This window comes from Wyeomyia smithii, chromosome 2 (assembly GCF_029784165.1).
Source record: "Wyeomyia smithii strain HCP4-BCI-WySm-NY-G18 chromosome 2, ASM2978416v1, whole genome shotgun sequence".
Lineage (NCBI taxonomy): Eukaryota > Metazoa > Arthropoda > Insecta > Diptera > Culicidae > Wyeomyia > Wyeomyia smithii.
In genome coordinates this window covers 128,710,912-128,725,954 of record NC_073695.1, presented here as the reverse complement: position 1 = coordinate 128,725,954, position 15,043 = coordinate 128,710,912, and the positions used below count along the sequence as shown (strand labels likewise).

At 40.0% G+C, this 15,043-nt stretch overlaps 2 protein-coding genes and 1 pseudogene across 2 annotated transcripts; 1 reads left to right on the top strand and 2 right to left on the bottom strand.

The window, feature by feature from the left end:
• Positions 1–877: 877 nt before the first annotated feature.
• Positions 878–9,522, top strand: LOC129719890 (uncharacterized). The gene is made up of 3 exons (XM_055671305.1): positions 878–1,483; positions 1,576–1,734; positions 9,454–9,522. Exons 1-3 carry the CDS (start codon positions 920–922, stop codon positions 9,520–9,522), a joined length of 792 nt encoding a protein of 263 aa, XP_055527280.1. The 5' UTR covers positions 878–919.
• On the bottom strand, positions 9,519–12,645 carry LOC129719889 (uncharacterized). The gene is made up of 2 exons (XM_055671304.1): positions 12,377–12,645; positions 9,519–10,008 (listed from the first exon to the last, which is right to left on the bottom strand). The coding sequence occupies exons 1-2, from the start codon at positions 12,643–12,645 to the stop codon at positions 9,519–9,521; spliced, it is 759 nt and encodes a 252-aa protein (XP_055527279.1).
• A 135-nt stretch (positions 12,646–12,780) lies between these two features.
• Positions 12,781–14,780, bottom strand: LOC129720348 (uncharacterized; annotated as a pseudogene).
• Positions 14,781–15,043: the final 263 nt, after the last annotated feature.

The following is a 15,043-nucleotide window of genomic DNA, read 5'->3' as shown; positions in this document are numbered from 1 at the left end:
CGTCACTCTATCTATTCACTCTGTGTAGAACTAGTGTAGGTTTCGTATAGAGTAGAAACGTCAACATAAATCATTCTACATCGTCCGCCAAAGAGTCAACACCTAAAATAAAAACCTGAAAGTGAAAGTGAAAATTGTTAAAGTCAAAATATAATTTTTTTAGTTTACAATGAACCCGCAAGATGAAATAGCAACAACATCATCAGCTATCGAAAACCCAATGAGTCATATACCCAAGCATTATGTTGCTGTTTTTGGTGTGTCTTCTGATTTGAATGATATTAATTTACCAACCGATCTGGATATCTTGAGATATTATTTTTACTTAAGCGAACGTGCAAAAACAGAACAAAAAAAGTTTTCTTATAAACAATTCTCTAATCACGTAACAGATAGGTTGGTTGGAATTTGGGAAAAACTTGGTATGGAAATAATTTCAAAAAAATATGTTGCTGTTAAATTGAATAGATTGGTTGACAAATACCAAGCCGAAATTAAGAAGACGAATAGAGCCCTTTTAGTGTTTACCGGTACTCTGAACGAAATTTTTTATATTGGAGCATGTAAATGCGATTTGACGGCAGCTCAATGTAACTGCGGTTTGGTTCCAGAACGCCTCAAAGAGTTTATGCACGATCAACATAAACAGAGAAGACTAACAATTGATGCATTTCTGATGGAAATTGAAGAGCAAGGGACATCGTCATCAATGCCAACAATGCCAACATACGAAGATCCCGATGATACAAAATACGTAGACGTACCGATGACGGTTGATGAAGATGTTATGAATAGAAGCACAAGTTCACAATACACAGAAAGATACGATTGTTTTAACTTTGCCTTGATGTGTGACAGATTTGGTATGTCTGATAGAGTAGCGTCAGCATTGGCAACCAGTCTTTTCAAAGATTTTGAAATGAAAGATCAGCATGGCGAACCTCTCATCATGGATAAATCGAAAGTTCGTAGAGAAAGAGAGAAATGCAGACGAATAGTGCTCCGCAAAAGGTTTGATGATTCTAGTTTAATAGCGTTTTCATTCGACGGCAGAAAAGATGATACTTATACGAGAGAAAAAATTGATGGTAAGTATCATAGTAGGATGGTAAAAGAACCTCACCTTGTTATTTTGAGAGAACCGAATTCTCGATTGATTGGTTACGCAAGACTGGTAGAAGAAAGTGCTGAATACAAAACAACAAAATTGAATGAATTTTTCAACGATAAAAACATATCTCTGGATGCATTGATTGGCATATGCACTGACGGTGAGCCAACAAACACTGGCACACACGGTGGAATTATACGAAGATTCGAATTGCTGCTAAAAAGACCATTGCATTGGTTTGTTTGCCTTCTACACATCAACGAACTTCCGTTTCGACATTTGTTTGGGGTTTTGGATAAATCATCCACCACTGGACCAACATCAACAACCGGGAAACTAAGCAAGCAAATTGAAAATTCTGAAGCTCTTCCGGTAAGTCATTGCTATCACTCATTTATTATAATTTTCTAACATTTTGAATGGTGAAATCATAATAAATTTATTTAATTATTATATATTTTTAGGTGGTGAGCGACTTTCAGAGAATTGCGTTGGAAAATATGCCTCCTGTTGCAGAACAGCACGAATATTCCACCGATTCGCAGTACTTATACGACATGGCACATGCAATTTCTAATGGCGTGGTTTCTGTGGATCTGGCTCACATAAACCCAGGGAAAATTGTACATTCTCGCTGGCTCACCAAGGCCGCTAGATTATTACGATTATATGTGACAATGAAAAAACCACCTAAAAATTTAAGAATTCTGGTTGAATTTATAATTAAGGTTTATGTGCCAATGTATTTTAATATCAAGTATTACAGCTCTGTCGTGTACGGTAGTGTATTATTTTTCAAGTACATTACTTGGGCACAATTTCTGGAGCCAAATTTACGCACTGTTGTCAATCATGTAATTAAAAATAATCCATATTTTGCACATTCGGAAAATATCTTGCTATCAATGTTGTTTGATGATAGGAAAGAGGTGCGCGACTCTGCTATCAAGAAAATTTTACGATATCGAGACAATGTTGAAGACCCATCGGAACTTAGAGAATATAAAAACCAGATATAAACTTCCATTGCTTCGATTACACGAAAATGATCGATTTGACTGATAAAAATAACGTATTTGAACCACCATTCACGCGAATCATTCCGTATGAAACATTGATAGCATATTTAAATGAAGATGATTCACCATTTACTGATCCGCATATTCCATTACATATACAAGGAACGGAACAACACGTTCAACTGCTAGCTAACGTTCCAAACGAGTAATATCGGAAAATGTAGAGGCTGTTATGGAGGCGACATTAGAGAGCCGTGCGAAATTGCCCAGTGTTGAAACCAAAAAAGACTTCAAACAATAATTTTTTAGTTTCTTTCCTATGTTCTGATCGAATAAATTTTTAAAGAGAAAACAAAAATCCAAAAACAAAAACAAACATTTTTTTCCTAGAAACTTCATTTGTGCGGAAAAATAATAGCCATTTCACTGATTTTTGTCATAAAAAGTGCCAAAAATGGTGATTTTTTGGTATTTTTTTATATTTTTGTATGGGAGACCCCCTAGGGGGGTATATATATATATATATATATATATATATATATATATATATATATATATATATATATATATATATATATATATATATATATATATATATATATATATATATATATATATATATATATATATATATATATATATATATATATATATATATATATATATATATATATATATATATATATATATATATATATATATATATATATATATATATATATGTATTTATATCCACTATATAAAAATGAAATTCCGTAACGCTTGATCTTATTGGTATTATTCCCTCAGTCTCTGAGGTGTACAGTAATCATCATCATTTTGAATCGTTCTAAATCAAAAATAATAAGCGGTGACATGAAGGTTTTTTAACATGAAAATTTGAGAAAAAATAATTGGTAGGTATCTAATTACTAAAACTTGAGATATTATTCACAAAACTACGTAAAACATGTAAAATTATGACTTTTTGTGCTAAATTTGTCTCTAAGTCAAAATTCAAAGCGATGACACATGATTCTTTTTGAACTAAAATGTTTGTTAATGTTCAGGAAAGACATTTGAGGAAAAATAATTAGTATCTAATCACTAAAACTTGAGATATTATACACAAAACTACGTAAAACATGCGAAATTATAACTTTTTGTGCTGAATTTGCCTCTAAATCAAAATTCAAAGCGATGATATATGATTCTTTTTTAACTTAAATGTTTGTTAATGTTCAGGAAAGACATTTGAGGAAAAATAGTTAGTATCTGATCACTAAAACTTGAGATATTATTCACAAAACTACGTAAAACATGCAAAATTATGACTTTTTATATTTATTTCGTCTCCAATACAAAATTCAAAGTGATGACAATAAAAAGACACCTATTATTTTTCCCTCAAATATCTTTCCCAAACACAACGAACATTTTATTATAGTAAAAATCACAGATCACAGCTTCGAGTTTTGATTTAGAGGCAAATTCAGCATAAAAGTCACGATTTTGCATGTTTCACGTAGTTTTGTGAATAATATCTCAAGTTTTAGTGATCAGATACTGATTATTTTTCCTCAAATGTCTTTCCTGAACATTAACAAACATATTAGTGAAAAAAGAATCATATGTCATCGCTTTGAATTTTGATTTAGAGGCAAATTTAGCACAGAAAGTCATAATTTTGCATGTTTTACGTAGTTTTGTGAATAATATCTCAAGTTTTAGTAATTAGATACCTATTATTTTTTCTCAAATGTCTTTCCTGAACATTTCATGTTAAAAAACCTGCATGTCACCGCTTATTATTTTTAATTAAGAACGATTCAAAATGATGATGATTACTGTACACCTCAGAGACTGAGGGAATAATATTAATAAGATCAAGCGTTACGGAATTCCATTTTTATATAGTAGAAGAAGAAGATACATATAATACATGCGAAATTTTGACTTTTTGAGCATGAGCTCAATTCGCCTGTGATTTTTTTTTTTCAATGAAATGTTCGTTGTTCATTCAACATCTGCAAATATTTTCTTGCAGAAGAATTTTAGTTTTAATTTGGTGTGAGTCGAGCAGAAAAATATTACATTTCTGATATTTTCGTAGTTTTGTGAATAGTAACACATTACAGGATTCGAAATACTTTTACATTTTTACCAAAATTAGATCTTGGGACATTTGGCTGGAGGAAAGGTCGCATTTCATTGGTTTAATTTTTTTTTAATTTCTACGTAGTTATGTTAATTAAAACGTTAACTTCTTCTCAGACGTATTCCTTGGACACCAACGAACATTTTCGTTACAAAAATTCACATGTTATCTCTTTAGATATGATTATAGAGGAGAACTAAGCATGAATGGTCACGCTAAATTCTTCTTGCTTTGATTTCTTTCTTCTAAAAGTTACATAAAAAAAAGATTTTACTGTGAACGATTGACGGATATCCGGTTATCACCCGAGTGTGGTATATTCGGAACTGGGATGACCCCACATAACATTTTCCAAAATAACGACTTCTGCTTTCAGTAAAATAACCTAAGGTGGTATTTGGTCAACCATTTCAATACTTCCGAAACTTCCAAACTCCATACGTCATTTTGAAATTCGAAATGGCGACTTCCAGTTTCTGTAAATCATCCCCAAATCACAAAATGCAATCCAATATGGGCATTTCCGTTCTGTGCATTCTCAGAATGTTAAAGTACTTAAAGTGATGATGGACGTGTAAGATGTAAAATATTTTTGAAGTGAGTTGTGCTAATAATGCAATGAATTATAAAACATGATTCCTAATTTTCAAACTTTTGATCCCGAGCATCGCCGGAAACGTTTAACTATATTTACTATATATAACTATATATAACGTTACTATATATAACGTTTAACTATATATATATATATATATATATATATATATATATATATATATATATATATATATATATATATATATATATATATTATATATATATATATATATATATATATATATATATATATATATATATATATATATATATATATATATATATATATATATATATATATATATATATATATATATATATATATATAAATATATATATATATATATATATTTATTTATATATATATATATATATATATATATATATATATATATATATATATATATATATATATATATATATATATATATATATATATATATATATATATATATATATATATATATATATATATATATATATATATATATATATATATAATATATATATATTTATATATATGCTGCACAGGCCCTCTAAGAGAAGTGCGGAGTGGAAGTGGCCACTGAGGTAATTCGCCTCCGTAAGGGTCCAGCGGGAACCCAGGTGGCCACTTTCCGGCTTGCACCGGCCGATGCAACTCTGGCCCTGAAGACAGCCAAACTTAAGGTTGGCTGGTCAGTATGTCCCCTGAGCATACTCCAGCAGCCGGATGTTTGCTTCAGGTGTTTCGAGGCAGGCCATATGTCCTGGACCTGCAAGAGGCCCGATAGGAGCCAGTTATGTAGGCGTTGTGGTGGTGCTGGCCATAAAGCTAAAGACTGCGGGGAGCCTCCCAAGTGCTTGGTATGTACTGGGAAACGAGACGCCAAACACTTTATGGGAGGCCCAAAGTGCCCAGCCGGTAAGCCGACTACTAAACCACGGACGTAAGGGTGACACAATTGAACTTGAACCACAGCTATGCGGCACAGCAGCTGCTATACCAAGCAGCGTCTGAGTCACTGTCGGACATCGCAATCGTATCGGACCCCATTCGCATTCCCCCCGGAAACGGTAACTGGGTTACGGATGGGTCCAGTACGGCAGCCATATGTACGACGAGCAGGTTCCCGGATCAGAAGGTTGTGTCAACCTCAAACGAAGGATACGCAGTTGCCAAGGTGGACGGAGTGTTCTACTGCAGTTGTTATGCTCCGCCACGTTGGTCTATCCAAAGGTTCACCCAGATGGTCGACCTTTGATCTATGGGGCTGACGGGACTAACGCCGTTGGTAGTGGCCGGCGACTTCAACTTGGGCTGTTGAGTGGGGAAGCCGGCGCATGAATCGGAGGGGACAGATCTTGTTGGAAGCTCTGGCAAAGCTTAACCTAGGTCGTGGCCAACGTTGGGACCAAGTGCACATTCAGCAGAAATGGTGCGGAGACGACCATTGACGTGACGTTCTCCAGCCCAGAACAGGTCGTGAACTGGAGGGTAGACGATGGCTACACACATAGTGACCACTATTCGGTCTGCTATAGTGTAATCCATAACGCGGGACGGTAAGCGACGGGTAGAGTCAACACTCCGACCGTTCGCGGGTGGAAGACATCGCATTTCGATGCCAAGATATTTGAAGAGGCAATGAAAAGGGAGCGCGAGGGGGGCAGTTGCCAGCTGGCTCCGTCCGAGTGCTGATCAATTAGTTGCCACATTATCGCAGGCGTGCGACGCCACCATGCCTAGGACTCGCCAACCTAAGAATGATAAGTCACCGGTATACTGGTGGACCGACGCGATAGCGGACCTCCATAGCGCGTGCCTCCGTGCAAGACGGATGTTGCAACGTGCACGTATCGATGCACAGAGAGTAGAGCGCCGTGTAGCATTCGTATCTGCAAGATCGGCGCTTAAGAGTGCGATAAAGGTGAGCAAGAGGGCCTGCTTCGATTGGCTATGCGCGAGTGCCAATACGAATCCGTGGGGTAACACCTACAGGGTTGTAATGGCGAAGACCAAAGGCGTGTTGGCGCCTGCAGGGCGATCACCAGCGATGCTGGAGCGTATCATCTAGGGACTCTTTCCACGCCACGAGCAAATGCTTGGCCTCCTGTTGCTGAGTCTCACGTGCGACGTTCCAGTATCTCAGACACAGACCAAAAATGGTCGGCAAACCGGCCGGACGAATGAGGAACTCATCGTGATCGCCAACTCCCTACAGGTGAGCAAAGCACCGGGACCGGATGAAATCCCGAACTTGGCCATCAGGACGGCCATGAAAGTGGCCCCGATCTATTTCGAGCAGTCATGCAGAAGTGCCTGAGTGACTGCCTCTTTCCGGACAGGTGGAAGCGACAGAGATAAGTGCTATTGCCGAAGGCTGGGAAACCGCCAGGCGACCCATCGGCATACAGACCTATCTGTCTGCTGGACACTACTGGTCAGGTGCTTGAGAGGATTATCCTCAAAAGACTGGTGAAGTACACAGAGGGTGTAAATGGTCTGGCAAGTAACCAGTTCGGCTTCCGGAAAGGTAGTTCCACGCTGGATGCTATTCTCTCTGTCACCAAGACGGCAGAGGTAGCACTTCAGCGTAAGAGTTGGGGCATTCGCTATTGCGCAATCGTTACGCTTGACGTGAAGAATGCATTCAATAGCGCCAGTTGGGATTCCATAGCGCTCGCGTTCAGGAGCATCCACGTACCGGTGTCGTTGTACAAGATTTTGGAAAATTATTTCCAGAATCGGATACTAGTTTACAACAAGGAGGAGGGTCAGAAGTGCGTCCCAATCACCGCAGGGGTACCGCAAGGTTCCATCCTGGGCCCGGTGTTGTGGAATGTCATGTATGACGGGGTGTTGAAACTCAAGTTCCCTGTAGGGGTTGTGATCGTCGGTTTCGCAGACGACATCACGCTAGAGGTCTACGGCGAGTCGATCGAAGAGGTCGAGTTGACGGCCGCGCACTGCATACGCAAGGTCGAAGACTGGATGCACTCTAGGAAACTGGAGTTAGCGCACCATAAAACGGAGGTTACGGTTGTGAACAACCGCAAATTAAAGCAACAGGCGGTGGTCAGAGTCGGTTACTGCACCAATACCTCAAGGCGATCCTTGAAGCTCTTAGGGGTTATGGTTGACGATAAGCTCACATTTAAGAGTCACGTCGACTATGCCGGTAAGAGGGCTTCAACGGCCGTTGCAGGACTATCTCGAATGATGTCGAATAGCTCAGCGGTATATGGCAGCAAGCTAAAACTTCTTGCCAGCGTGGTTTCGTCCATACTTAGGTATGGTGGGCCAGCGTGGTCCAAAGCGTTAGGTACCAACAGTCGTCGTCGAAAACTGGAAAGTACCTACAGGCTCATGTGCCTGAGGGTTGTGATTGCGTACCGTACGGTGTCATACGACGCAATCTGCGTTCTATCCGGCATGATGCCTATCAGCATAGCCATTAAGGAGGACATAGAATGCTTCGATCAACGTGACACAAAGGACATACGAGGCACCAGAAGGTCATTCTCGGTGATCAGATGGCAGCAGGAATGGTCCAATTCCGTGAAGGGTAGGTGGACGCATCGACTTATTCCGGACGTATCCGGATGGGTCGGGAGGCGCCATTGAGAAGTTAACTTCCACTTGACACAGATTCTGTCAGGTCATGGTTGCTTCAGGCAGTATCTACACAGATTCGGGCATGCGGGGTCCCCCATGTGTCCCAAGTGCGCGGATGCGAAAGAGACTGCTGAGCATGTCTTCTTCGTGTGCCCTCGTTTTATGAATGCGCAGAGCGACATGATGGTAGTGAGCGGGGCAGACACCACTCCGAACAACCTAGTTCGGAGGATGTGAAAAGACCCAAACATTTGGAGGGCGGTTTGTGCAGCCGCCTCTCAAATAGTTATAGAATTGCAAAACAGGCGACAGGTTGACCACCGACACCGCTTCCTGAAGCAATACCTAGCGGTGGTTCCGGAGAGTATTATGGGCTGGAGACTGGAGGGGTTTTAGTGGGTCCGGTCAGTGATTCAAACCAACCCCACACTCCCAGGGGTTTGGATGCAAACTTCCCCTTCACCTGAAATAATATATATATATATATATATATATATATATATATATATATATATATATATATATATATATATATATATATATATATATATATATATATATATATATATATATATATATATATATATATATATATATATATATATAATTTTTTTTTTTTTGGGACCAGTTGCGAACGGATGCAAAAATTGGGGGATAAATTCCAAAACGGGCTGAGCCGGCAAAATTCTAGTTTCATCACAAGTTTATTTCACGTCTAGTCTTATTGGTGGTACAATTTCAACTAAGCAATAAAATAGGCAAGTGCTCTTTACAGAGACGATCGAACGATCGCTCTCGTTGATCGGCATCAGCCGTTTTGATCGATTACTTTTACACCGCAGTGTTACATAATATTGAGCTACAACATCGCCGCCACCTTTGAGAAATGTAATTTTCAAAACTTATCTTTTAACAATTCTTCAAATACATTAAACTAATTTTACTGTTCAAAACTTTCCTTACACAAAATATCTTCGCCCTCCATTGGCAGCAAACATATTCTCGTCACCGGTCGAGTTATGGTACCCCGGTTGGTACGCTGTGTGACTACACGTACTAAATCGTCCTTACCGGAATGATGGCGACTATACGTGCAAGCGGCCACTTCACTGGAATCTGGAGCTCATCAGTTAGCAGTACCAACCTGCCTGGTTGAACGCATCTGTTGGGTTGACAGGTTTTGTTATCACGCTGCAACTCCTGCAGATATTCGGCCCGCCAATGGTGCCAAAGCTGTTGGTAAACCTTTTGCATACGCTGATAATGATCGAGACGGCTTGTTGATGTAAGGTGCAAATCTTCTTCAGGGAGTGAATACATGGTACTTCCGATGAGGAAGTATGCCGGGGTAAGCGCAGAAATGTCGTTCGGATCTTCACTAAGCGGAACGATGGGTCGCGAGTTCATACTCGCCTCTATTTGCGCCAGTATAGTAGCCAGGTCCTCAAATGACAATTCAGAATTCCCAAGTTGTCGGTAGAGCTGTCGTTTAGCCACCTTCACCGCCGCCTCCCACAAACTGCCGAAGTGTGGGGCCTTCGGCGGACTAAAGTGTCATGAGATGCGTTCACAGTCTCGATCTGTCATAATTTGCTGTCGCTGTGATTCGTTCTGAAGCATCCTGTTAACTTCCTCCAATTCGTTGGCGGCTCCTTCAAAATTTTTGCCATTTTCCGTGTACAGATCAGTTGGCAGTCCGCGACGGGCAATAAAGCGGCGCAACGCAGACAAGAACGCATTCGTTGACAAATCGCTCGCCAACTAGATACGCCTTGGTGCAAAAGCACACAAAGATAAAAATGTACGCCTTTGTAGCCGCAGCTCTCTTGTGCACTGGTTTTAAATATAATGGTCTGGCGTAGTCGATTCCAGATACCGAAAACGGGTGACTGGGCGTAATTCTATGCAATGGAAGTTGTCCTATCTGTTGGGTTGTGGATTGTGGTTCGGCTCGAGCGCATCGATAGCAGCTGCTGTGCAAAGGCCAATATTTTTCACGCATAGCAGCGAGGGTAAGGCGGCCGCCACCGCGAATAAGCGAAAGATGATAGGACTTGGCAACGAGGTGTGAAAGAGGATGATTACTAGGCAGGAGCGCAGGATGCTTAGATAAAAATGGCTGGTCTGAGAGTCTATGTCTCCCCCCTACTCTAATGATTTCCTCAGGGTCCAAAAATGGAGTAAGCAGTCGAATTGGCGACTGTTTTGACACTATTTTATTAGTTCGTAGATCTTTTAACTCTGGCTGGAATGCGTTCGCCTGTGCTAGTTGAATTAGCTTTCGTTCGGCAGATAATATGTGCTCAACTCTTAGCACAGCGCTTTGGGGAGTACAATGAACCATCGATGGCTGCGTCCGCGTCTTGCACCGAATGTTAGCTATAAACCGTAGAACGCAAGCGGAAGTGCGAAGCAGGCGGTTGAACGATGAAAATCGAGTGAAAATTGGATTAATTTGCGATGGTTTAGTTCTGACAACGGCAACGAACGTTTTGCGCCTCTCCTTCCCTTCTACGGGATAGTCACAAAGCCTTGTGTTAGGCCCAGGCTTCGAAACGGTCAGCATTTTCATTAGATCTCACTTCCTCATCGTGCATCACAGTCGGCTTTGGCTCGTAATTGTAAAACAACCGTCGCCTCTCAAACAAAGAAAAGGATGGTCATTTGACACTCGCGCATCAAAAAGATTCACACTGCCATTCGTTTGGCGATGTTATTTCGACCTATTTCTGTCTACTTCGTTCTATTTATGTTGATAAATTTTATTACAAGCACAATGATATAAATAATTTCTGAAATATCCGCACCCAACGTGCGTAATTCTCATTTCTAGAAAAAATGTCAAAATACGTTTGAGGAAAAAAACGTCGTGGTGGCGGTGCTCGTTTGACATGTTCGTTCAAGACTGTATTAGCGTCAGAGGAAGAAGAAGACGATTATCGCAGTAAAAAGTGGTTCGACCGTGACCATTTCGATTAGGCCATTCAATTTCAGGGCATGATAGCCATTTGGGACCGTGCTTCCAGGAATTACTCTTTAAGTAATCGTCAACATGCATGCCACGGGACAAAAGGTCTGCGGGATTCTCAGTACCAGCGACATGATTCCAAAAGGCTCGATGGGTCAAATCTTGGATCTCATATTTTTGGTCTGGATACTCGATTGGCCACGTAATTCTTCCAAGTATTGGGCGGTGAACGTAGCCATTGTAATGTGACGGTGGAATCAGACCAAAAATATGATTTTGTAGTAGTTACCTGGAGCGCCCCAACAACTCTGGCGTAAAGTCTTGCCGCCACTTGAGCCGCACAGAGCTTGAGCCGCACAGCGCTCGGGGTAGAGTAACTCTTTCGAGCGGTGCAACGCGGGTTTTAGATGCTAGGAGTTGAACACTTATTTGACCCACAGCATTAATGCACCAAACATACATGCATGCTCCATATGCGGATTCAGACGCGTCTGAGTATGTGTGTAGCTGGATAGAAGCATTTGGTATGAGATCGTAACGACCGACACGGAAATTCGCAATCTTTGGCAGTTGAGCAGTGAAATCATTCCAATTAGCAGCTATGTCTGCTGGAACTTCGTCATCCCATGCACACGGAAGAAGCCATAATCGTTGCATTAACATTTTTCCTTTGATGGTTATTGGTGAAATCAACCCCAAAGGAGCAAATAACTGAGAGATCTCTGAGAGTATAGAACGCTTCGTAGCTGGACCATTTCGTCCTCGAATCTCAGAATCAAAGCGAAACTGATTGGATTCGGGTCCCCACGAGATACCAAGTGCCTTGACCGTTTCGTTGGTATCAAATTTTATCGATGACTAGGTGCCTATTTCTTCTGATGACAAACCTTTGAGAAGTTGTCAAATAAATGTTGTGTGAACAAAAAAAAAACCTTTGGGAACCGACAATTGACTGCAGGTCCACTTCCGTAGCGGAAAGCCACCCTTGGCTAACAGCTTACTCAATTCCGTCCTTAATTGGATAGCTTCAGCGACTGATTCGGCACCGTCAATGAAATCGTCCGCGTAGAAGCTCTTTTGAAGAGCTGCCTTTCCAAGCGGGTATGCGTTGCCTTCATCGGCAGCCAATTGCTTGAGGGTGCGCGTAGTAAGAAACGAGGATGGAGCTAAGCCATACGTGACCGTCATCAACTCGTACGTTTCGACAGGTTCCATAGAATTAAATCGCCATAAAATTCTCTGGTATGGTGTGCCATCCGGATAAAGTAGTATTTGTCGATACATACTTATGGATTTCTTTCCATTAAGAACTTTAAAAAAAAACATTAGTATTCACTAAACGATCTATTCACTACCAAATCTAAACTAGAACTGACTGTGACTTCTTCTCCTAACCGTCTAACAACCTAACTACTAAGCTAGCTTGCTGAGGTCAGCTGGGAACCATCATCGGTGGCGGCGCGATGTCCCTCGTTCAATTGTCACGTTCCAGGATTCATATTCCAATCGTCGTTGCTTTGTAGCTTGGTGCTGCATGGGAACGATGATGCCGAAGATTCAAAATTGATGAGCTGGCTGGTGGAATATTTGACGCTGCGTGAGAACTGCAATGTGGAATGGCTGGCAAGTTGGCTCATCTGATGCTGGGTGATAACCACGATATGATAAAGGAATGGCTGGGAAGTTGGCTCGTCTGATGCTGGGTGATAACCACGATATGATAAGGGTAAGCTGGCAGGCTCGGACATAACTCCCCCCTTCTTAGCTTGAACCGTCCCGGTTCAACTCGATGTTGGTGTCCGTGGGTTTACTTGGTTTGATTACAATTTTCGTCCAAATTGTCCTTATTTCTTTGAACAGGTAACCAGTTATTATTAGAAGGATGATTACCGTGAGAGTTCCTCCGTATGAAACATGATGATTATTTGTTTCCAAAACTTCAATACGCTTTCTATTGTTGGTATGTAATTGTTGTAAGATTTGTGTGTCTGTTACTATAGTCTTCGATTTGTTGATTAATGTTGATTGCAATGGTAGCATTTCCAAAATGTTGCTCTAGTCCAATTGGGTGTTTTCAAACGATTGATTCTCTATTTCGACAGAACAGTTTCTGAAAGTGATAAGAAATGATCCTGTAAGATTTTTAGGACCATAACCACAACTGTTTTTAATTGCACAGCTTTAAGTGCATTTCGAATCAGAATTTTTCCGTTCCCCATGGACTTAACTTCATGAATTCCATTGTATTTTTTAAATGGACAGCTACTGGGATTCCCTCTTAATAATCGATGTATGCACATATCATTAGAGACATTCCTCATTGTCTGTAACTTGCAAATGATATTTTGTTCGATGTTTACGCAAGTATCGTTCATGACAAATGTTACGTTCGTCCCTAAAACTGCGTGCGTGAAATCGATCGTTATTATTTCTTCATTGATGGGAATATTCTCCACAATAATTTGCTGGTAGATTCCTTGTAAGAATTTTTGAATTTTTATGAGAAACACAATACATGAACCGTTGTAGAAAGCTGCTGGTTCTAAAAATTCGTTAACCTGTTCGTCACTGTTTACGGAAATTCCTGAATTTTCCAATTTGTCAATAATATAGTTGATTTCCGTTGCTTGAAGGATGCTCTTGGATAAAACCCCTACTTCAGCCATGACGATCGAATCCGAGATGTCGTCCAACTGCCGTTTAATTACGTCTAAGTTGAAGATTAACCTCTGGAAATGTTGTAGCTGTTCCCAGGAGACCTTCATGTTTTTATTTGTCCTAAACTGATGTGTAAGTTTACCTATTTCTTCTTTTTCATTGTAAATTACTTGTGTTAAATTTTTAATTCTGTCTTGAAACTGATTATTTATTTTAGTTTGTTCTTTGTTATTCATAATAAGATCCTTATTTGAATAATGTAGGTAACTAATCTTTTGATTTAAGGTAACTAGATCATCATTATCTAAATTTCCTGTAATGGTTTTAATTAACGTACCCAGAATATTAATAGCTCTCTTTGTTTTTCTTCTAGGACTAAGTTTTTGTAATGTCAAGCTTGTTTGTATAAATTTCATTTTTAGAATATCTTTAAAATCTTTCATGTTTACATTTGAATTTATTTGACTTATCATTATATCATACTGATTTAAAATTTCTTGAAAAGTATCTAATTTGAAAGTATGAACTAACCAATCATATCCTTCTCTAATGAAAGTGTTACCTACTTTAAGAGCTACAATACCTGGGTTGTCATTCAAGTCCGTGATTTCTAGGTGTGCACCGTATGCTTGAAAGTAAAGGTGGGTTGATAGGATTGGGAAAATGGAGAATACAAACAGGATCCACCGCATCGTATCCAGACCGATTTGTGTTGTTCTCCCAATCTCAAATGGCTGAAGCCAACCGCTCAGAAGAAGTGTCGAGGGATGGATCCAAATTCTCGTTGAATTTTTCGCCGGGCGCCCTAAGCTACAGGGTCGAGCACAATCGCACTCGCACTTTAACACAGAGATTGTTCAACAAAAAGCACTTGCACTTGGCGCTACGGGTTGAGTTCCAAATTACACTTGCCCTTATTGGTCAACTGTTATTAATGCACTAGCGTTTGTTCAAG

Coding starts and splice junctions, on each gene's coding strand:
- LOC129719889 (XM_055671304.1), bottom strand. CDS start 12,645: ATGGAACCTGTCGAAACGTACGAGTTGATGACGGTCACGTATGGCTTA. Junction 10,009..12,376: donor AAGTGGACCTGCAGTCAATT/GTCGGTTCCCAA, acceptor ATGACACTTTAG/TCCGCCGAAGGCCCCACACT.
- LOC129719890 (XM_055671305.1), top strand. CDS start 920: ATGAAAGATCAGCATGGCGAACCTCTCATCATGGATAAATCGAAAGTT. Junction 1,484..1,575: donor AAAATTCTGAAGCTCTTCCG/GTAAGTCATTGC, acceptor ATATATTTTTAG/GTGGTGAGCGACTTTCAGAG. Junction 1,735..9,453: donor ACATAAACCCAGGGAAAATT/GTACATTCTCGC, acceptor CTCCATTGGCAG/CAAACATATTCTCGTCACCG.